Below are 24,430 nucleotides of genomic sequence, written 5' to 3' on the forward strand. Positions count from 1 at the left end.
AAGTTTTGTTTTACTTTGATGGTGATGTTGAGAGAGCAGGGGGTGGTCAGTATGATGAGCTCAGTGTCGGACTTGTTGAGTTTGAAGTACCTATGACACATCGAAGTGCAACTGTCTGAAAGCATTGAGAGAAATCTGAGTTGGAGACATATTTTGCAGAGTCATACAGATTGATAGTTCTTAACTTTTGGGGAGTCATAGACTCTTATGAACTTTATTACATATGCTCACACATATGTAAGGGCATTTTTGGACCTTTTAAAGTTCATTCAGGGATGCTTCTTCCCCTAGGAAACATAGAACTCATGTTAAACACTCCTGATAATATAAATAATAATTGAAGTCATAGAAATAATAATATCCAGAGAGAGTATGTAGAGGGAGAAGAAAGAAGGGCTCGGGATGGAGAGTCAAGTAACATCAACGTTTAAGGGATGCTTAGGAAGGAGACCATACAGAGGAAACAGAGAAGGAGCTGTCAGAGATGGAAGAAAAGAGTATAGGAGGAGAAGAGTATAGAGTCATGGATCCCAAGAGAGAGTTTTGAGAAGGTAACATGAGCAACTGGATCCAAATGCTTCAAAGAAAGCAAGTATGGGTCAGGACTCAAAACTGTGGTGAAATTAAAGTGGAGAGAAATACTGCTTAGGTATAAGCTTACAACAGACATAGAATTTTCTAAAGCCTCATCCTTTTTGTTAAATTAACAGGTACAGAAGTATCAGATTCTCTGAGACACAAACTGGATTTGAAATTCCAAGGATATTAGCAACATCTGACATTGCTCTGCGACTCTTACATACTCGCTATGATCATGTCACGCCATTAGGCCCTGTTCCAACAGCATCACAAGAACACACTTCCACGGTAACTTACTTTGGCAAAGACGAAGTTAAGAGTGTAGAAGCAGCAGTCAGCAAAGATCTCAAAGAAGAGTATAAAGAACAAGAAAATGAGTCTAACTCAGTTCATGAGGAAGAAACAAAAGTTGACGAACAAGGTGGTATTGAAGGACAAACGGTAGGACACTTATTTTTTTTAAATAAGAATTTAATTGCATTTTTTTAATTTTAATTTTTTTGGCTGTGCCGTGCAGCATGTGGGATCTTAGTTCCCCAACCAGAGATCGAACCTGTGCCCCCTGCAGTGGAAGCGTGGAGTCCCAACCGCCAGGGAATTCCCTAAGACACTTTAAATGTACATTTTTTCTTCATGTAACAGGTGTTATAGATTCCCTTCATGCATTCTCAAGATTTTTTCCTAAACAACTAGAAACTGAAAGCTACTTTCTTGCCAATGGCTCAGTTTTGTGTGTGTGTGTGTTTTTCTTGCCTTCTATTCATAGTCACTATTCATAGTTGAGCCTGTTGCTTCCACATCCTAAAGTTGAGGACAGGAATTGCTAATTTTTATTTTAGGTTCACTCCCGAAAAGCTTTGAAGCAATTTAATTTTTGCGTATTTATTATATTTCAAACTCACTTAGGGAACTTGTGATAAATACTTTCACAAACTGAAGGATTATCTTACATTACTCTTACTTCCTCAGCTTTTGGTTTTGTAAGAAAGAATTATATGAAGTAAAAACTGATATTTTTTAAACTGTTATACTCTCTTAAAATTTGACATCTTTTAAAAAAAATTGGACATCTTTAGATATAATATGTTAGTTAAGCAATTTAATAATCATATTCTATTAGTTGGTTTCTGTTCTTTTTTTCTTTCTATTTCAAGGATTTTCAAGCTACTTACTTATTAAGGTAGAATAAATTGTCCCTTTAGAATTTAGTAATACTTTCTCAGAACTGAGCAGCTTTTTGTTTGGCCATGGACAATCTGCATTTTAGGAAGGACCAGGTTTTCCTGCAAGTACTTAAGATATGAAGTGTACTGGTTTATTGGTTTGTTTTCTTTAAACACAGGTGAGGGTTAAGAATTAAATTGAATACAAATTTGAAATCAGAATAAGGATTATTAGATATTCTTAGAACATATTTAATTGAAAAATTTCATTTGATTCCACCAGAATCAAAACTTACAATGATTCTACAGCAATATAAAAAATGGATAAGACATGATGGTCAGTACAAAGAACAGTATTTAGAGTATGATTACAATGATGAAAAAATTAAAAAGGCATAAGGAGAGGGGAACCCAGAAACCTGTATATAGCTGATATTTCACAGAGGTGGGAAATAAGTGATTGGTTCTTCTTTAAAAATTTGTCACTTTTAAAGGAATGTTTTTTGAGCAATCTGGTAGCTTTTATAATGAAAAAATTCATTTTCCCTCTCAGGTAACATGGTAGCATTACTAGAGTTCAACAATATTTCCAGTTTTCTTCCCTTTCCTGGACAGGAAGGGAAGAATTACACTGCTCGCTCCCTTGAAATTAGGGGTGACCATGTGACTTGCTTTAGCTAGTAAGATGTGAGTGGAAGTGACACACTGATTTCTAAGAGGGGGGAAACAAAGAATGAGTAAATGGGTGCTGGATGTTACATTATTTAAATGTTCAGTAGAAAATAAAATGAAGACTCATAAACTTACAATAAAATTTGGCGGGATTTGTGACTGAAAACTCATGAAAACAAAGAACAAATTAAAAACTATCAAAATTGTCGTATGAAAAGAGTATCTAAAAATGTTTGGTCTTGATCTGATAAAAATATTGAATAACTTCTGCTCCTCAAGTTCCTTGATCATATTTTATGAAAAATCCATCAACAGTTTACCTAAGAATTTGACATTACTAACTTAAAAGTTATGAAACAATAATTAGAAAACATATAATTTGAAATATTACTTGAATTTAGATGCCTAAAGCAATTCTTCCTTATACATTTATGTCTCAGTTAAAGCAGCCTTATGCAGTAATGACTCATTATAGTTCTGTGTATAAAACTACCAAAAATAGTTTTATATTAAATATATCATCATATGAATTCACTATAATACCAAACAGTGCAGTTATATATTTTTCTCCAGGTCTGTCATCTATTAGAGTAAGAAGTCATTTCCTTTACTCTCAGCTGGTGAGCTCAAAGTTACCAAGCTAAGCTTTCCTCAGTTAAATGACCCTTTCCAACGTGTTTAACTATATCTATTTTTTTTCTATTATTCTTTAATGTTTTATTGAACCATTTCAATTTATAATGATGACTACAGGTATACCAATGCTAATGTTGATAATGCCACAAAAGTACGTCAAGGAAAAGCATTCTACTGGATGGTAATGCATATTTTATGGAATACTGAAGCTTTTCTCAAATAAGTAGCCTAAAGATCAGACAATTAGTAATATAGCAGAAATAGTTTTACCCTATGAAACTTCACCACAGCCTGGGAAGCTTGACTGAGAATTGTGTGAATGGTACATGGAGGAACCTGGCTGGCAGAAGTTTGTTATCAGGGGATTGAAAAAGAGAAAATTGCCTAGCAGATGAGACTAAACTTAATTTAGTTAGCACCCCTGTTTCCAGGAGCCAGTCCTCTCATCACACCAAACAGGTATGTGTGTAGTTGCTTATGCTTATGGATGTGTGCTCTCCCATCCTTCCAAAACCTCCACGGCATTCTGAAAAGTTAACATGAGTAATGCTGAAGTAAGGATGATTTCCACAGAAGCAGAAGAATCCCATAGTAGTGCCTAAGTGTACCGAGGCAGGTGGGAAAAGCCATCCCCTGTGCTGAAAGAGGATTGTTGGGGCAGGGGGGAGACAGTGGCAGTAAACGGCAGAGAGTGAAGAATCAATCTCCCACCTCAGAACCACTTGCCCTGCTAAGCTGGGGAGGAAAGGAAAGAGAGCTGATAGAAACAATTGTCAGCTGGGCCTCCACTTGTCACTAATTTTGAACAGAGCACATTTGTAGAGCACATTTTGTAAATGTGAGTAGGCTTCAGGGAGCAAAAATCAGTGGAGGGACTTCCCTGGCATCCCAGTGGTTAGGGCTCTGCACTCCTACTGCAGGGGCCACGGGTTCCATCCCTGGTCAGAGAACTAAGATCCCACAAGTGGAGTAGCAAAAAAAAAAAAAAAAAAATCATTGGATTTATAAAGAGAGTCAGCAGCTCAAAAGAAGGGGATAAAGATAATTTGGTGGAATTTATGGGGGAAAAAAGTAAAACAGATGGGGAAAGAAGTAGGAGATCAGTATCTATGTAAAAGAAGTTCCAGAACACAAAGGAAAGGATAAGTTTAATATAATGATTGGCACTGTGACCGCTAGCTAAGATAGGAAATAAATTTCCATTCATACTTCCCTCTACAGACTAAAAAAAAGTAACAGATTTTATTTTTTTTAATATAAAAAAAAACTAATCAAAGACTCATAAAATAATAAAAGTATTTGAAGAGAATGTAGGGAAGTTATTTTATCATATGTACTAAGAAGGTCCTTCTTACTTATTAGTGCATCAAAACCATACAAGAAAAGGAGGTTATGAATTCAAACATTTGTATAGCAAAATAAACCTCACTGTAAACAAACTTGAAAGACAATGGACTGGGAAAAATATTTAAACATATAAAACAAATGGTTAGTATCCTAATATAAAGAACTCATAGCTGTGGAATTGTCTCCGGGTGCAGCTGACGGAAGCCCCGTCTCCTCAGGACCCGCTGGGGCTTTGGCTTCTGGAACACGTGGGACTGAGTCCATGCTGATGGCTGGGCTTCAGGACAACTTGGGGTCGAGTCCACACTAACGGAAGCCAGGTCTCCTCAGGACCCGCTGGTGCTTCAGCTTTGGGACATCATGGGGTCCATTTCTCTCTAACAGGAGCCTGGTCTCCTCAGGACCTGCCGGGACATGATGTCACTAAGGGAAAAGGCTGCACCGCACAGCATGGGGGACCCTAGTTCCCTGACCAGGGATTGAACCCACACACCCTGCAGTGGAAGCGTGAATTCCAAACCACTGGACTGCCAGGGAGGTCCCGGTCCTTTATTATAAAAAGGTTGCCCTCGAGAAGCAAGAAGAACTACAGTCCTTCAGCCTGTGGAACAAAAACCACATTCACAGAAAGATAGACAAGATGAAAAGGCAGAGGGCTATGTACCAGATGAAGGAACAAGGTAAAACCCCAGAAAAACAACTAAATGAAGTGGAGATAGGCAACCTTCCAGAAAAAGAATTCAGAATGATGATAGTGAAGATGATCCAGGACCTCGGAAAAAGCATGGAGGCAAAGATCAAGAAGATGCAAGAAATGTTTAACAAAGACCTAGAAGAATTAAAGAACAAACAAACAGATGAACAATACAATAACTGAAATGAAAACTACACTAGAAGGAATCAATAGCAGAATAACTGAGGCAGAAAAACAGATAAGTAACCTGGAAGACAGAATGATGGAATTCACTGCTGCGGAACAGAATAAAGAAAAAAGAATGAAAAGAAATGAAGACAGCATAAGAGACCTCTGGGACAACATTAAACGCAACAACATTCGCATTATAGGGGTCCCAGAAGGAGAAGAGAGAGAGAAAGGACCTGAGAAAATATTTGAAGAGATTATAGTCGAAAACTTCCCTAACATGGGAAAGGAAATAGCCACCCAAGTCCAGGAAGTGCAGAGAGTCCCATACAGGATAAACCCAAGGAGAAACACACTGAGACACATAGTAATCAGATTGGCAAAAATTAAAGACAAAGAAAAATTATTGAAAGCAGCAAGGGAAAAACGACAAATAACATACAAGGGAACTCACATAAGGTTAACAGCTGATTTCTCAGCAGAAACTCTACAAGCCAGAAGGGAGTGGCACAGTATACTTAAAGTGATGAAAGGGAAGGACCTACAACCAAGATTACTCTACCCAGCAAGGATCTCATTCAGATTTGATGGAGAAATCAAAAGCTTTACAGACAAGCAAAAGCTAAGAGAATTCAGGACCACCAAACCAGCTCTACAACAAATGTTAAAGGAACTTCTCTAAGTGGGAAACACAAGAGAAGAAAAGGACCTACAAAAACAAACCCAAAACAATTAAGAAGATGGTCATAGGGACATACATATTGATAATTACCTTAAACGTGAATGGATTAAATGCTCCAACCAAAAGACACAGGCTCGCTGAATGGATACAAAAATAAGACCCATATATATGTGGTCTACAAGAGACCCACTTCAGACCTAGGGACACATACAGGCTGAAAGTGAGGGGATGGAAAAAGATATTCCATGAAAATGGAAATCAAAAGAAAGCTGGAGTAGCAATACTCACATCAGATAAAATAGACTTCAAAATAAAGAATGCTACAAGAGACAAGGAAGGACACTACATAATGATCAAGGGATCAATCCAAGAAGAAGATATAACAATTATAAATATATATGCACCCAACATAGGAACACCTCAGTACATAAGGCAACTGCTAACAGCTCTAAAAGGGGAAATCAACAGTAACACAATAATAGTGGGGGACTTTAACACCTCACTTACACCAATGGAAAGATCATCCAAAATGAAAATAAATAAGGAAACAGAGGCTTTAAATGACACAATAGACCAGATAGATTTAATTGATATTTATAGGACATTCCATCCAAAAACAGCAGATTACACTTTCTTCTCAAGTGCGCACGGAATGTTCTCCAGGATAGATCACATCTTGGGTCACAAATCAAGCCTAGTAAATTTAAGAAAATTGAAATCATATCAGGCATCTTTTCTGACCACAACACTATGAGATTAGAAATGAATTACAGGGAAAAAAACGTAAATAATACAAACACATGAAGGCTAAACAATACGTTACTAAATAACCAAGAGATCACTGAAGAAATCAAAGAGGAAATCAGAAAATACGTAGATATCAATGACAATGAAAACACGACAATCCAAAACCTATGCTTTGCAGCAAAAGCAGTTCTAAGAGGGAAGTTTATAGCTATACAATCCTACCTCAAGAAACAAAAAAAATATCTCTAATAAACAATCTAACCTTATACCTAAAGGAACTAGAGAAAGAAGAACAAACAAAACCCAAAGTTAGCAGAAGGAAAGAAATCATAAAGATCAGAGCAGAAATAAATGAAATAGAAACAAAGAAAACAATAGCAAAGATCAATAGAATTAAAAGCTGGTTCTTTGAGAAGATAAACAAAATTCATAAACCATTAGCCAGACTCATCAAGAAGAAGAGGGAGAGGACTCAAATCAATAAAATTAGAAATGAAAAAGGAGAAGTTACAACAGACACTGCAGAAATACAAAGCATCCAAGAAATGACTACAAGCAACTTTATGCCAATAAAATGGACAACCTGGAAGAAATAGACAAATTCTTAGAAAGGTATAACCTTCCGAGACTGAACCAGGAAGAAATAGAAAATATGAACAGACCAATCACAAGTAATGAAATTGAAACTGTGATTAAAAATCTTCCAACAAACAAAAGTCCAGGACCAGATGGCTTCACAGGTGAATTCTATCTAAAAACATTTAGAGAAGAGCTAACACCCATCCTTCTCAAACTCTTCCAAAAAATTGCAGAGGAAGGAACACTCCCAAACTCATTCTATGAGGCCACCATCACCCTGATACCAAAACCAGACAAAGATACTACAAAAAAAGAAAATTACAGACCAATATCACTGATGAATATAGATGCAAAACTCCTCAACAAAATACTATCAAACAGAATCCAACAACGCATTAAAAGGATCATACACCATAATCAAGTGGGATTTATCCCAGGAATGCAAGGATTCTTCAATATATGCAAATCAATCAATGTGACACACCATATTGACAAATTGAAGAAAAACCATATGATCATCTCAATAGATGCAGAAAAAGCTTTTGACAAAATTCAACACCGATTTATGATAAAAAACCTCCAGAAAGTGGGCATAGAGGGAACCTACCTCAACATAATAAAGGCCATATACGGCAAACCGACAGTAAACATCATTCTCAATGGTGAAAAACTGAAAGCATTTCCTCTAAGATTAGGAACAAGACAAGAATGTCCACTCTCACCACTATTATTCAACATAGTTTTGGAAGTCCTAGCCATGGCAGTCAGAGGAGGAAAAGAAAAAAAAAGGAATACAAATTGGAAAAGAAGAAGTAAAACATGTCATCACAGCAGATGACATGATACTATACATAGAGAATCCTAAAGATGCCACCAGAAAACTACGAGAGCTAATTGATGAATTTGGTAAAGTTGCAGGATACAAAATTAATGCCCAGAAATCTCTTGCATTCCTATACACGAATGATGAAAAATCTGAAAGAGAAATTAAGGAAACACTCCCATTTACCACTGCAACAAAAAGAAAATACCTAGGAATCAACCTACCTAGGGAGACAAAAGACCTGTATGCAGAAAACTATAAGATACTGATGAAAGAAATTAAAGATGATACCAACAGATGGAGAGATATACCATGTTCTTGGATTGGAAGAATCAATATTGTGAAAATGACTATACTACCCCAAAGCAATCTACGGATTCAATGCAATCCTTATCAAATTACCAATGGCATTTTTTACAGAACTAGAACAAAAAATCTTAAAATTTGTATGGAGACACAAAAGACCCCAAATAGCCAAAGCAGTCTTGAGGGAAAAAAACAGAGCTGGAGGAATCAGGCTCCCTGACTTCGGACTATACTACAAAGCTGCAGTAATCAAGACAATATGGTACTGGCTCAAAAACAGAACTATAGATCAATGGAACAGGATAGAAAGCCCAGAGATAAAGAAGATGTGTTACGTATATACAATGGAATATTACTCAGCCATAAATAGGAACGAAATTGGGTCATTTGTTGAGACATGGATGGATCTAAAGACTGTCATACAGAGTGAAGTAAGTCAGAAAGAAAAACAAATATTGTATATTAACACATATATGTGGAACCTAGAAAAATGGTACAGATGAACTGGTTTGCAGGGCAGAAATTGAGACACAGATGTAGAGAGCAAACGTATGGACACCAAGGGGGGAAAACGGGTGTGATGGTGGTGGTGTGATGAATTGGGCGATTGGGATTGACATGTGTACACATCAGTGTATGTGTATACACTGATGTGTATAAAATTGATGACTAATAAGAACCTGCTGTATAAAAAAAAAAAAAGAACTCATACAAATTGGTAAGACAATTTCCTAATATAAAATTAGGCAAAGGACTTTAGTAGACAGATGAGAAGAGAAATGCAACTAGTCAATAAAAATATGAAAAAATAACCAAATAAATAATCAAATTCGAACCGACATTGTATCACTTCTTATCAGATTGAGCATGAGAGGTTGAAGGCATTTTCACATACTGTTGTTAAAAAATTTGTAGTCTTAAGGGAAATTTGGTACTATGTAAATGTACCTATTAGTGATTTTAATTTTAGTGATTTATTATTACGAAATAATAGAACAAGTAAATAAAAATGAATGCTACAATGTTCATTGAAGTTTTTTTGTATTAGCGAATATAGTCCACAGATTAATTATAAAATATCCAGTCAAGTAGTAGCCTTTCAAAATGATGATATAGACTTTATATCCTTTTTTTAATTAAAAAAACTTTTATTGGGATATACTTGACATACGGCATTATATTAGTTTCAGGTGTACAACACAATGATTTGATATTTCTATATACTGTGAAATAATCTCCGTAATAAGTTGAGTTAACATTCATCATCACATATAGCTGCAATTCTTTTTTTGTGATGAGAACTTTTAAGATCTCTCTTACCAACTTTCAAATATAAAATACAGTATTATTGACTATAGTCACCATGTTGTACATTTCAACCCAAGAATTTATTTATTTATAACCGGAGGTTTGTACCTTCTGGCCACCTTCACCCATTTTGTCCACCTCCACCCCTGAGACTGGCAGCCACCAATCTGTTCCCTGTATCTGAGTTCACTTGTTTTTTTTTTAGATTCCACAAAAAAGTGAGATCATACGGTATTTGTCTTTCTCTGTCTGACATTTCACGTAGCATAATGCCCTCAGGGTCCACCATGTTGTCTCAAATGGCAAGATTTCCGTATTTTTTATGGCTGAATATTATTCCATTATCTCTATATATCACATTTTCTTTATCCATTCATCCATTGATGAACTCTTACATTGCTTCCATGTCTTGGCTATTGTGAATAGCGCTGCAGTGAACATGGAGGTACATACATCTTTTCGAGTTAGTATTTTTGTTTCCTTCAGATAAATACCCAAAAGTGGAATTGCTGGATCATATGGTAGTTTTATTTTTAATTTTTTTGAAGAAACTCCATAATGTTTTCCATAGTTGCTGCACCATTTTACATTCCCACCAACAGTGCACAAGGATTCCCTTTTCTCCACATTCTCACCAGCACTTATTTCTTGTCTTTTTGATAATAGCTATTCTAACAGGTGATATTTCATTGTGGTTTTGATTTGCATTTCCCTGATGACTAGTGATGTTGAGCACCTTTTCATGTGCCTTTTGGCCATCTGTATGTCTTCCTTTGAAAAATGTCTATTCATATCCTCTGCCCATTTTTTATTTGGAATGTTGGGCATTTTGCTTTTTGTTTGTTTGTTTGTCTGGCTGCATTGGGTCTTCATTGCTGTGCGCGGGCTTTCTCTAGTTGCAGCGAGTGGGGGCCACTCCTCATTGTGGTGCACGGGATTCTCAGTGTGGTGGCTTCTCTTGTTGCAGAGCACAGGCCCCAGGCATACGGGCTGAGTAGTTGTGGCTTACAGGCTTCAGAGCTCAGGCTCACTAGTTGTGGAGCACGGGCTTATTTGCTCCATGGCATGTGGGACCCTCCTGGACCAGGGATCAAACCTGTGTCCCCTGCATTGGCAGGCAGATTCTTAACCACTGCACCACTAGGGAAGCCCCATTTTTGCTATTGAGTTGTATGAGTTCTTTATGCATTTTGAATATTAACTTATCAGATATTTGATTTGCAAATATTTTCTCACATTTAGTAGGTTGCCTTTTCATTTTGTCAGTTGTTTCTTCTGCTGTGTAGAAGCTTTCTAGTTCGATGTTGTCCCACTGGTTTATTTTTGCTTTTGTTATATTTGCTTTTGGTGTCAAATCCAAAAAATCATCGCCAAGACTGATGTCAAGGAATTTACCCCACCTATGTCTTCTTTTAGGAGTTTTGTGGTTTCAGATCTATGTTCAAATGTTTAATCCATTTTGAGGTAATTTTCGTTTATAGTATAAATAGTGGTCTCAACCACATTCATTACACCCACCACACAACTTGCAATAGATTTGGCAATAGCAATCCCTTTATGAGCAGGAACTGTAATTATGCTTCCACCATAAAACAAAAGCATCTCTAGCCCACTTTCTACCACAAGGAACACCAATTTCTCTTATCCCTGTGCTAGTAATTATTGAAACTGTTGGCTTATTTGTCCAACCAATGGCCCTAGCTGTATGACTAATGACTAATATCACAGCTGGCCATCTATTAATTTATTTAATTGAAGGGGCAACGCTGGCCCTAATAAGCATTATCCCTACCACAGCCTTCATTACATTTGTTATTCTCATTCTACTCACGATCCTTGAATTTGCAGCAGCCCTTATTCAAGCTTACATATGCACCCTGCTAGTAAGCCTCTGCTTACACAATGACACATAATGACCCACCAAACCCATGCATTCCATATAGTAAATCCCAGCCCCTGACCTCTTACAGGAGCCCTCTCAGCCCCTCACAGAGCATCTGGTCTAGTCATATGATTCCATTTAAACTCAACATTTTTATTACCCTTGGGCTTATTAACCAACATCCTAACAATGTATCAATGATGACATCATCCAAAAAAGTTTCATTACTTGTATTTATCACATTCTAACTTCCCCAACTAAACACACAGAAAAATCAAGTCCTTACAAATGTGGATTTGACACTATAGGATCAGCATGCCTACGCTTTTTCATAAAATTTTTCACAGTGTCCATTATGGTTCTCCTCTTTGACCTAGAAATGATCCTTCTGCCCCTACCTTCAGCGTCCCAAACAAACAATCTAATAACAATACTCATTATAGCGCTACTCCTAATTTCACTGCTAGCAATACGTTTAGCCTACAAGTGGACTCAAAAGGGGTTAGAGTGGACCAAATATGATAGTTTAAATTAAAGCAAAGTATTTTGGCTCATTAAATTATGATTAAATTCATAATTATCAAGTTCCTTTTGTCTACGTAAATATTATTCTAGCATTTACAGTTTCCCTTAGGGAGTATTAATATACCAATTCCACTTAATATCCTCCCTACTATTTCTGGAAGGAATAATATCATTATTCATTATGGCAACCCTAGTAATCCTAGACATCCATTTCCCTCTAGCTGGCATAAGACCCATCATCTTACCAGTTTTCACAGCCTGCAAAGCCGCACTAGGATTATCCCTGCTAGTAATAGTATCAAACAGCTATGATATTGATTATGTACAAGATCTCAACCTTCTCCAATTTTAAAAATTATTATGCCACCTATTATATTAATACCACTAATATGATTATTAAAAATATATAATTTGAATTAATACCACCACTTTCAGTTTACTAGTTTTATTAGCTTATTCCTTCTTAACCAATTTAATGACAACAGCCTTAACTTTTCATTAATCTTCTCTGATTCTCTATCAGCACTTTTACTTTGACATGACTCATCACTAATACTCATAGCCAGCCAATTCCTCCTATCTAAAGAATCACTAGCTCAAATCACTGCCCCTATATATCACTATACTATTTATGCTACAGATATTCCTAATTATAACTTTCACTGCCACAGGATTGATTTGATTCTATTCTTATTTGAAAAAACACTAGTCCCAGCATTAATTACTATCTCTCGCTGAGGAAACCAAACAGAACTACTCACTGCAGGAATTTACTTTTTATTTTACGCACTAGTATGATCTCTTCCACTTCTAGTTGCTCTAGTATATATCCAAAATATTATAGGTTCATTAAACTTTGTAATAATCCAGTACTGAGCCCAAACAATATCTAACTCTTGATTCAATATTTTCCTCTGATTAGCATGCATGATAGCTTTTATAGTAAAAAATGCCCCTCTACAGATTACACCTCTGATGGCCAAAGGGGCATGTAGAATTCCCACTTCCAGATCTGTAGTTCTTGCAGCTGTACTACTCAAACTTGGTGGCTATGGTATACTACAAATCACAATAATCCTAAACCCCTTAAACTACATAGTGGATCCATCCCTTATATTATCCTTATGAGGAATAATTATAACCAGCTTAATCTGTTTGCACCAAACAGACTTAAAATCACTCATCAGATACTCCTCCGTTAACCACGTGGCACTTGTCGTTGTAGCTATCCTCATCCAAACACCTTGAAGTTTTGTAGAGGCTACCACCCTAATAATTGCCCATGGCCTCACACCATTTTTACTGTCTGACATCTTTTCATGTGCTTGTGGACCATGTGTATGTCTCATCTGGAGAAGGGTCTATTCAAGTCCTTTGTCCATTTAAAAAATTGGCTTCTTTGTCTTTTTGTTGATGAGTTGTAAAAGTTCTTGATATATTCTGGATAACAGACTTCTACCAGATCTATTAAAATGTGCAAATATTTTCTTCCATTCTGTGGGCTTTCTTCCACTTTCTGGATAGTGTCTTTTGATGCACAAAAGTTTTTAATTTTGAGGAAATCCAATTTATCTATTTTTTTCTTTCATTGCCTGTGCCTTGGTGTCAGATCTAAGAAACCATTGCTAAATCCAAGGTCATGAAGATTTATCCCCATGTTTTCTTCTAGAGTTTATACGGTCATTCCTCGGTATCCATGAAGGAATGGTTCCAGGACTGCCCTGTGGATACCAAAATTCACAGATGGTCAAGTCCCTTATATAAAATAGCATAATATTTGCATATATCCTACACACATATTCCCATATACTTTAAATCATCTCAAGATTACTTATAATACCTAATACAATGTAAATGTTATATAAATAGTTGTAAATATGTTGTAAATGCTACGTAAATAGTTACCAGCAAGGCAAATTCAAGTTTTTCATTTTGTAACCTTCTAGAATTATTTTTTGGAATATTTTTGCTCCACACTTGGTTGAATTTGTGGATGCAGAACCCACATATATGGAGGGCTGACTAAGCCTTTTGTCTATTTTGAGTTAATTTTTGTATGTGGTATGAGGTAAGAGTCCAGTTTCATCCCTCGGTACATAGATAGCCAGTTGCCTAGCACCATCTGTTGACAAGATCATTCTTTCCCCAATTTAATGTTTTCCGCCCTTGTCAAAAGTCAATTGACTATAGATAGATGTGTTTATTTCTCAGTTTTCCATTCAATTCCACTGATCTATATGTATATGTCTATGCCAGTATCACAATGTTTTATTTACTGTTGCTGTGTACTAACATGTGAAATTGGGAAGCGTGAGCCTCCAACTTTGATTTTTGAGATTGTTTTGGCTCTTTGGGGTCCCTTGAAATTTCATATGAATGTTAGGATAAGCTTGTGTATTTCTTCCCAAAAGCCTTCAGGAATTTTCATAGGAATCACATTGAATCTGTAGACCGCATTATGTACTATTACCACCTTAACAATATTAAGTCTTTCCATCACCATGGGATGTCTTCACATTATTTAGGTTTTCTTTCATTTCTTTCAGCTATGTTTTATGATTTTCAGTGTACAGTCTTGCACCTTGATTAAATCTATTCCTAAGTATTTTATTGGTGTCGACATTATTTAAAATGTAACTGTCTTCTTAAATTCCCTTTGAGAATATTCATTGCTAGTACATACAAATAAACAGATTTTTGTGTATTGATATTTTGTCCTCTAACTTTGCTGATATTAGTTGACTAGCTCAAATAATTTTTCTGTTGATTCTTTGGAAACATATATGTAAGATGCTGTCATCTGTGTCTGTGAATAGATATGGTTTTACTTTCTCCTTTCATATGTGGATGCCTTTTATGTTTTTCCTCATTGCTCTGGGTAGAATTTCCAGTACTATATTGTAACAATGGTGAAAGCCAACAACGTGGCCTTGTTCCTGAATTCAGGGATAAACCTTTCAGTCCTCAACATTGAGCATGATATTCCTGTGTGTTTTGTCTAATGCTTTGTCTCATATCGAACGAATGTCCTTTTCCTCCTACTTTTGTGTTTATATGATGAAATTGCACTTGCATTTGTTTAAAGCTTTTTCTGCATCAAATTACATGATCATGCAATAATTGTCATGTATTACACTACATGGTTTTAATTTAATAATCTATAACATTGCTTGGTTCAGTATATTAACAACCTGGAATTTCTGGTGTAGAGACACTTGCTTTTGGTGCATAATCTTTTCAGTATGCTGTTGGTTTCATATTTCTATTATTTTGTGAAGGATTCTTACATCTATATTTAGAAGGAGTGTTGATCTGTAGTTTTCTTTTTATAATGTCTTCGTATGATTTGATTAGATTGGGGTTGGTGTTAGTGGTTCAGAGCAGAGGTCCCCAACCCGCGGGCCACGGACTGCTACTGGTCTGCTGCCTGTTAGGAACCGGCTGCACAGCAGGAGGTGAGCGGCGGGTAAGCAAGCCAGGCTTCATCTGCCTCTTGCCATTGCTCCCCAGTGCTTGCATTACCGCCTGAACCATCCCCCCCGCCCCCCTCCCCCTTCCCGTCCGTGGAAAAATTGTCTTCCACGAAACCGGTCCCTGGTGCCAGAAAGGTTGGGAACAGCTGGTTTAGCGGACTAAGGCTACGGCTGGGGCTGGTATGGGAGCTGACCTGGGGCTGGGTTAAGGTTAGAGTTTATGGTTATAGTATATGGTTTATAATTTATGGTTTATATTTTAGTTATGGTTATAGTTAATGGTTATGGTTGATGGCTTATGGATGTGGTTTCTGGTTATGTATATTGTTTCTGGTTATAAATTATGGTTTGTGGTTCTGATTTCAGTTTCTGGTTATAATTTATGGATTATGGTTCTGGTTTCAGTTTCTGGTTATGGTTAGGTTTATGGTTATGGTTTATGACTATAGCTATATGGTTATATGATTTTATGGCTTTTTGGTTAAGGTTAAGTTAGGGTTTATAGTACAGGTAAGGTTATAGGTATGAGCCAGGGGTTAGGTTTGGGGTTTGGGTTTGGGTGAAGGGCCTGGGTTACGAGTTAGGGTTAGGGTTTTTCTTTGTAAATCTACCTAAAGCTTTGTCAATTTTGTTTATCTTTGCAAAAAAAAAAAAAAGCTCTTAGCTTTATTGATCTTTTTATGGTCTTTTTAGTCTCTATTTCATTTATTTCTGCTCTGATCTTTGTTATTTCCTTCCTTCTACTAATTTTGGGCTTCCTTTGTTCTTTTCTTTTAATTTTTTTTGCGGTACGCAGGCCTCTCACTGCTGTGGCCTCTCCCGTCGCGGAGCACAGGCTCCAGACGCGCAGGTTCAGCAGCCATGGCTCACGGAACCAGCCGCTCCGCGGCATGTGGGATCCTCCCGGACCGGGGCACGGACCCGCATCACCCGCATCGGCAGGCGGACTCTCAACCACTGCGCCACCAGGGAAGCCCTCATTTGTTCTTTTTCTAGTTTCTTGAGGTGTAAAGTTAGGTAGTTTATAGATCTTTTTTGTTTCTTGATGTAGGCATTTATCGCTGTGAAATTCTGTCTTACAGCCTCTTTTGCCTTATCCCATAAGTTTTGGTATATTTTATTTCCATTTTCATTTGTCTCGAGATATTTTTTTGATTTCTTCTTTGACCTATTGGTTGTCCAGTAGCATGTTGTTTAAGCCCCACGTGTTTGTGAATTTTCTAGTGTTTTTCTTGTAACTGTATTCTAGTTTCATACCATTGTTGGTATGAATCATATCAAGCATCTGAAAAGATGCTTGATATGATTCCAGTTTAATTAAATTTATTAAGATTTGTTCTGTGGCCTAACATATGATCTAGCCTGGAGAATGTTCCATGTGCACTTGAGAAAGAAGGGTATTCTGTTGCTTTTGGATGAAATATTCTGTACATGTCTGTTAAGTCTATCTTGTCTAATGTGTTGTTTAAGGCCAATGTTTTCTTATTGGTTTCTGTCTGGATGATCTATCCATTGATGAAATTAGGGTGTTAAAGTCTCCTACTACTATTGTATTGCTTTCTGTTTCTCCCTTTATGTCTGTTTGCTATATATATTAGGTGCTCCTATGTTGGGTGTGTGAATATTTACAAATGTTATATTCTTTTATTAGATTAACTCCTTTATCATTATGTAATGACCTTCTTTGTCTTTTATTACACCCTTTTTCTTAAAGTCTATTTTTGGTGATAAAAGTATAGCTGCCCCAGCTTTCTTTTGGTTTCTATTTGCATAGAATATCCCTTTTTATCCTTTCACTTGCAGTCTGTGTGTGTCTTTATATTTAAAGTGAGTCTCTTACAGGCAGCACATTGCTGGGTCTTGTGTTTTTATCCATTCAGCCAGTCTGTGTCTTTTGATTGGAGAATTTACCCCATGTACATTTAAGGTATTTATTGATAGGTATATACCTACTGCCATTGTGGTCATTGTTTTCTGGATGTTTTGTAATTCCTCTGTTCCTTTCTTCTTTTCTTGTTCTCTTTCTTTGCAATTTGATGATTTTCTTTACTGGTATGCTTAGATTCTTTTTGTCTTTTGTGTATTTACAATAGGTTTTTGCTTTGTGGTTACCACGAGACTTACATAAAACAACTTATATTTATAAAAATCTATTTTAAATTGATAGCAATTTAAGTTTGAATGTATTCTAAAGCTCTACACTTTTACCCCCCACCACGTTTTATGTTTTTGATGTCATAATTTACATATTTTTATCTTGTGTTATTCTCAACAAAATATTGTAGTTATATTTATTTTTACTACTTTGTCTTTTAACATTCATACTAGCTTTATAAGTGATTAACCCACCATTTTTACAACATTATTCTGAATTTTACATATATTTTTCTTTATACTTTCATATGTTTTCCTGTTACTAATTAGCACCCTTTCATTTCAGTTTAAAGAAGTCCCTTTAACATTTCTTGTAAGGCTGGTCTAGTGATGATGAGCTCCTTTAGCTTTTGCTTGTCTGGAAAACTCTTTTTCTGTTCTTCAATTCTGTATGAAAACACTGACGGGTAGAGTATTCTTGCTTCGGTTTTTGTGTTTGTTTTTTTTTCTTTTAGCTCATTGAATACATTATGCCACTCCCTTCTGGCCTGCAAATTTTCTGCTGAAAAATATACTGGTAATCTTATGGGGGTTCCCTTATATGTAACAAGTTGCTTTTCTCCTGGTGTTTTTTAAGATTCTTCCTTGTCTTTAACTTTTGACACTTTAATTATAAAATGTCTTCGTGTGGGCTTCTTTGAATTTATCTTTTTTGGTACTCTCTGAGCTTCCTGGATCTGAATGTCTGTTTCCTTCCCCAGGTTGGGAAGTTTTCATCCATTATTTCTTCAAATAAGTTTTCTGCCCCCTTGTCTCTCTCCTCTCCTTCTGGGACCCCCATAATGCACGTGTTGGTCTGCTTGATGTTGTTCCATAAGTCTCTTAAGCTATCTTTCATTTTTCTTTTTGCTAGGGTGAGTTCTACTGCCTTGTCTGTGAGTTCTCAGATCGTTTTGTCTAGCTTTATCTAATCTGCTATTGAATTTCTCTATTGTATTTTCAGTTCAGTTATTGTATTCTTTGGCTCTGTGACTTCTATTTGGTACTTTCTTATATTTTATCTTTGTTGAAATTCTCAGTATGTTCCTTTATTCTTCTCCTAGGCTCAGTTAGCATCTCTACGACCATTGTTCTGAGATCTTGATCAGGTAAATCACTCATCTGTTTCACTAAGGTCTTTTTCTGAGGTTTTATCTTGTTCTTTTGTTTGGAATATATTCGTCTGTTTCTTCTCTTTTCTTGACTCTCTGTATTGGTTAGATAAAACAGCCACCTCTCCCAGTATTGAAGGAGTAGTCTAGTGTAGGAGATGAAATATATCCTTCAACACTACCTTGGTTGTCTCTCAATTCTTTGTGATTGTCCAAGCACCTACTTTATTTTTAGTGGCTCCCAATAGTTGAGGCTGTGCCAAGACCTGTCAGTGTCCCAAAAGGACGGAGCTCAGTCAACACCTAGGTCCAGGCTGATTGGAAGCCAGACCTTCAAGCAACAAATTTTAAAGTGTACAAGTATGCATCTTTCAGGGGAGGACTGGGAGATAGTCTTCTGGGATCTTCTGCTCCCTCTGAGCTGAGCCTTGAGGTGATAGCCAGTTAAGAACTGTTTCTTTCTTTGCTACCATCCTGTTGAACTCATGAATACAAGCTCTGCTGGCCACCAGAACCAGGCAATCAAGGGCCAGGCCCTGGGCAGCCGCCAGCAAAACCAGGGTACCAAATGTAGAAACCAGGGCACCAGACACATGTAGAAGCTTCCCCTGGGAAACACTGGTGCTCAAGAGAGATAGTGCCTTCCTTCTGAGGTCTCTAGGGAGGATTACAGTGGGCCCTTAGATGTGTGTTCAGTTAGAAGCCTACCCCTCAAGCCACAGCTATGAAGATAAACTAATAGGCCTCTTTCACAGAAAGACTGAGCTCCTGGGTGTGTCGCCTCTCTGCTGTGCCCTGGGGGTGGTAGCCAGTTAAGAGGTCTTTCTTCATTTGTTTCAGTCCCTGGGACCTGTGAATGTGAGCCCCACCGGCCACCAGAGACAGGTGAGTAAGAGGTGTCCGCTGGGTGATACAAGCTCCTTTTTGGGAGATCCTGGTGATCTGGACCAAAATAGAAGGAGAGCACAAAGATATGGTACCTGCTGGCCTCTTGTTTTTGGAGAGTAATTCAGTAGGCCCCCTAGCTGTGTGTTCAATAGTAGATGCCTACCCCTCAGGCCTACGCTTTAAGATAATCAAATAAGCCTCTTTCACAGAAAGTCGGGTTGCTTTTCAGTTGGCCACCTGGGCCCTGGGGCAGGTGAGTCTGCACACAGGGGCCTTTTAAAAACTTCTTCTCAGTTTGCATAGCCTTCTGGGTCTGGTGGAAGCAAGCCCTCTTGACTTTCAGAGCTAGATGTTTTGGGGGCTAGTTTCTCAGGTGCAAGTCTTAGAAGTTGAGGCCTGACGTGCAGTTCAGACTCTTTGTTCCTTGGGGAGAAGCTCATGTTTGTAAGTTCCCTCCTGATTGTGATTTGCTGTACAGGGGTGGGTTTATGGCGAGATTGTGTCCCAGCCTCTCCTACCTGCTTCTGTGTGGGCTTTTTCCCATTCACCCGATGTGTAGGAGTCACTCAGCTAGTTTCCGGGGTTTTTTCAGAGAAAATTGTTCCGTATGCAGCTGTAGATTGAGTGTGTTTGTGGAGGAGGTGGCTTCGGGATACTCCTACATCGCCATCTTGGACTAGAACGTATATACTTTTATATGGGAAAATACCTAAGATGCATTGTTAAGATATTTTTTTCAAGATACAAAACTATATTTGCAATAGGGTTCTGTTTTTGTAAGGGAAAAAAAATACTTATTTGTGAAATCGTAGAAAACAATCTGGCAGCCTGCTTATCCAAACAGTGGCTATCTTGGAGCGGCGGGGAGGGAGTGTGAGAAGGATGGGATGATGATATACTATCAGTGATATTTTATTCTCTTTACAGTTCTATATTGTTTGAATTTTCAATAAATATTCTGTCCTTGTGAAATTCCCTTCCTCCCGTCATCCTCATCCACTTTACCTAACATCTACTTGTCTTTTAAGACTTAACCTTTGTTGACAAAAATTAAGTTAACAATCAAGTTAAGAAGAAAAAATAGAATCTTATTTGAGCCAAACTGAGAATTATAACCTGGGAGACAGACTCTCAGAAGGTCTGAGAACTGTTCCACTTGTTAGAAGTCGAAGGCACAGTCATATACATTTTCAAGACAAAGGATTGTACATCAAAATCACACACTGACATTTTACATAAAGTTCACCAAAGATACATAATCCAGGTAAGCATGTACAAAGTGAGCAGTAAATCACCGTGACCCCTTACAGAGTTGTGAAAGAATGCTAATCTAAGAAGTTACTTTGCTGACATCAGAAGAAAGGATAAAAACATTGATCTTTGTGGCAGGCGTTCCCACCTTTGAGGATGTCTGGCTAATGTATAACTCAGATGCACATTGTACATTAGGGAGGGCCCAATACAGGCAGGGAATATGTTATGCTTAAATTTTCTTGTCCTGCTTTAAAATATAAATTTTATTTTATCACTTTCAATTTTACCTCCACAAAGTTCTCCCCTTATTTTCAGGCTAAATTAGATGTATCTTTACTATGCTTTTATCATTCTGTTTAATTATTAAAATTCTTAATTTAAACACTGAATTATGATCTCGAGGACGAGGATAAGGATATTCATATTTAGGATATGAATCATATTTAGGAGGATAAGGATAGATTTCATATTTACAGTAAGCACAGGGCCTGGTACGCGATAGAGTTTCGATAAATGTTTATTGAATGAATGAAGGAATAAGCGAATGAATGGACGGTTAAGTGATTAAAAGTAGGCCCTAACTTGAGTCTGATTTGTTGTGAACAACCTGTGTAAGAACAATCACTCGTATCAAAGAATTCAACCAGTCCCCACATTAAAATTATCCTGTGTTTTTGAGACACTTAAGACTCTCAGTTCCAGTTGAGTGTGCTGGGAACCATTTCTGTCACTTTAGGGAATCTACAAGCTTGTCACTAGGGATTCTTGGGACCCTCTCCTCAGCAGTTGTGCCCTGGGGTGATCTGGCCTAGTACGGATGGTGATAGGAAGGCTTCACTTCCAACCCCACAGCGGCCTCAGGAGAAGTGTGCTTCTTGCAGTCCGGTTGGAACTCAGAATGTGAAGCAATATTTATGGGCAGTGGTGAGATTTGTATTCCTTTATAATCACGGCAAAATAGAAACTATCATAACCTTAAATGTCACTCATAACACTGTTTTCTTGGTATGGTAAAATATGGTATACATTTTTTAAACTGGCATATAAATTGATGAAATTTAACTTGTATGTGTATGTGTACATGTGTTTGTGTGAGTGTATGTAAATTAGGGACTACCTGTAGGATCAGTAGGCAAATTTACTGTGTTTTGGCTTTAGAGGAAGAGATTTCTCTATTTTAAAAATTTTTTCTTTAGGATAAGCTGCTTATTTTTATAATTTTAGGTTGGCATATTGTAATATAATATTACATTTCTTGTATCTTTTTAATACATTTGGAGGCTGATTGCAAGGCAAATATTAGTATAATAATGCAGGAGTCTATGGCCCAAAATACTTTAATTATGCTTGATATGTGATGTGATTACAAATACCAAGTATTTAGTACTTTGTTAGTTTAAAAATTAAATCTCTTAGGTTTAGAAGATGGTCCAAATTGTCTTTCTTTTTCATGGATCTATTAAGAATTTTGCCACTAGAGGGCTCTTAATACCATATTTTAGTTCATTTAAATGTGTAATAATAATATTTACAATAATGTTAGTATTGGCTAATACTGTCTTTCCAATTAATATATCTTAGAAAATTTTTCGAAAAGTCTAATTTCAGTGTAGCAAAATATGAGAAATGTTGCTTTTTAAAAATAATAATTATCTTCAGAAATAGTTTGGGGATCTAAGGGGCATGCATGATATAATGGACCTTTGAACTTTTTAAAGTTCAAGTTAAAACTAGTCTTTGTCGGGCTTCCCTGGTGGCGCAGTGGTTAAGAATCCACCTGCCAATGCAGGGGACGTGGGTTCAAGGCCTGGTCCGGGAAGATCCTACATGCTGCGGAGTAACTAAGCCCATGCGCCACAACTACTGAGCCTGCACTCTAGAGCCCATGCACTCTAGAGCTACAACTACTGAGCCCGCGTGCCTAGAGCCCGTGCTCCGCAACAAGAGAAGCCATTGCAACGAGGAGCCTGCGCACCACAAGGAAAGTAGCCCCAACTCGCTGCAACTAGAGAAAGCCCCGCACAGCAACACAGACCCAGTGCGGCCAAAAATAAATAAGCAGATACCAGATTTAACATAAATATGAGTGTATATGTATTATATATTTAATATAAATATGAGTATATATAATATATAAAACACATATGAAATATAAAATTTACTAAGTGCCTTTTATGAGGAATTTGACATGATTGTGGATAAGTGTAACAGTTACCGTACGTTTTGATGTGTGCAATGAGAGATATTAGGCATGGGAGTTAAGAGATCAAAATGAATTTTAAAAAAAAAAAAAAAAACAGAATGAACAGACCGGAAGTCTTCTCTGATGAGGTAACCTTTGAGCTAAATCTTTTGATAGGCATGGAGGAGTTGAGATGGGAAGGAAAGGAAATTGTTCTGCTCAGAGGGAAAAGTGTGGAGGCATGAAATAAATAGCCTTAGAGATTCAGGGACTTCTTGGCATCATCATGGATAAATTAAAAATCTATGAGGATAACCGACATGCAAAACCTAGCGTTAGCATTCATCACCCTTTAACTTCCTACAGACTTACTTCAGCCTGTTTCCCCGGTCATAGCCTGGACCTTGTTCTTATTTCTTTACTCATTCAGCAAATATTTATTGAATGCCTACCTCTATATGCCAGGCACTGTTCTGGCCCTCAGAGGGCAGTGGTAAAGGACAAATGAGATTCCTGCTCTCGCAATTTACTTGCAAGTCAGGAGAAACCAACAATAAATAAGAGAAAACTGGAAAATAGCAGATACTAATAAATGGCGTGCACAGAATTAATCAGGGTGGTAACTAGATTGGGTGTTTAGGGAGGGCTTGTATGATGAGTTATTATTTAAGCTGAAACCCAAATGACCAGAAGGAATCAGCTATGTAATTATTAGGGTAGAAATATTCTGATCTGAGGGTAAAATTACTGCAAAGGTCATAAGACAGGAGTGAAGCCCAGGAAGAAGGCCAGTGGACTGATGTACAGTGGGCAAAGAGGAGAGTGACATGTGATGACGTCAGAGAGAAAAGCAGAAGTGAGGTGAAGCAGGGCTTTGTTGGCCAGAAGAAGTTAAGATTTTATTGTAAATGCAGTAGGAAGGCATTAGAGGGCTCTAAGTATGAGAATGGCATGATTTATCACCTTGAAAGGTTATTCTGGCCATTACGTAGATAAAAAAATTGTGAGGGGCCAGAGTAGTAGCATGGTATTGAGTTCAGTAGTACTAGAAAGGCATGAGAAGTCATGGTGGCTTGGACAAAGGTGGTAGTAAGAGACATGGAAAGCTGGATATGTTTGGGAGGTAAAATAAACAAATCCTGCTGAGTTTTGATTTGGGGAATTAAGAAGATGGTAGCGCAATTTACTGAGATGGACAAGTATGGGCTGAATTGGTTGAGAGTGACAGAAACCAGAGGATTGGTGGGGACATGGTAAGTGTGGAACACACAAATGGA

At 37.3% G+C, this 24,430-nt stretch overlaps 1 protein-coding gene across 1 annotated transcript in view; it reads left to right on the forward strand.

Annotated features, from left to right (window-relative positions):
• DNAI7 (dynein axonemal intermediate chain 7) overlaps nucleotides 1–24,430 on the forward strand; it is a 73,130-nt gene that overhangs the window by 30,642 nt on the left and 18,058 nt on the right. The window contains exon 9 of the mRNA XM_060166721.1: nucleotides 711–1,020. Coding sequence (XP_060022704.1) covers nucleotides 711–1,020 — 310 coding nt within the window. The remainder of the gene's footprint in view (nucleotides 1–710; nucleotides 1,021–24,430) is intronic.

The sequence above is a fragment of the Lagenorhynchus albirostris genome, chromosome 11, assembly GCF_949774975.1.
Source record: "Lagenorhynchus albirostris chromosome 11, mLagAlb1.1, whole genome shotgun sequence".
NCBI lineage: Eukaryota > Metazoa > Chordata > Mammalia > Artiodactyla > Delphinidae > Lagenorhynchus > Lagenorhynchus albirostris.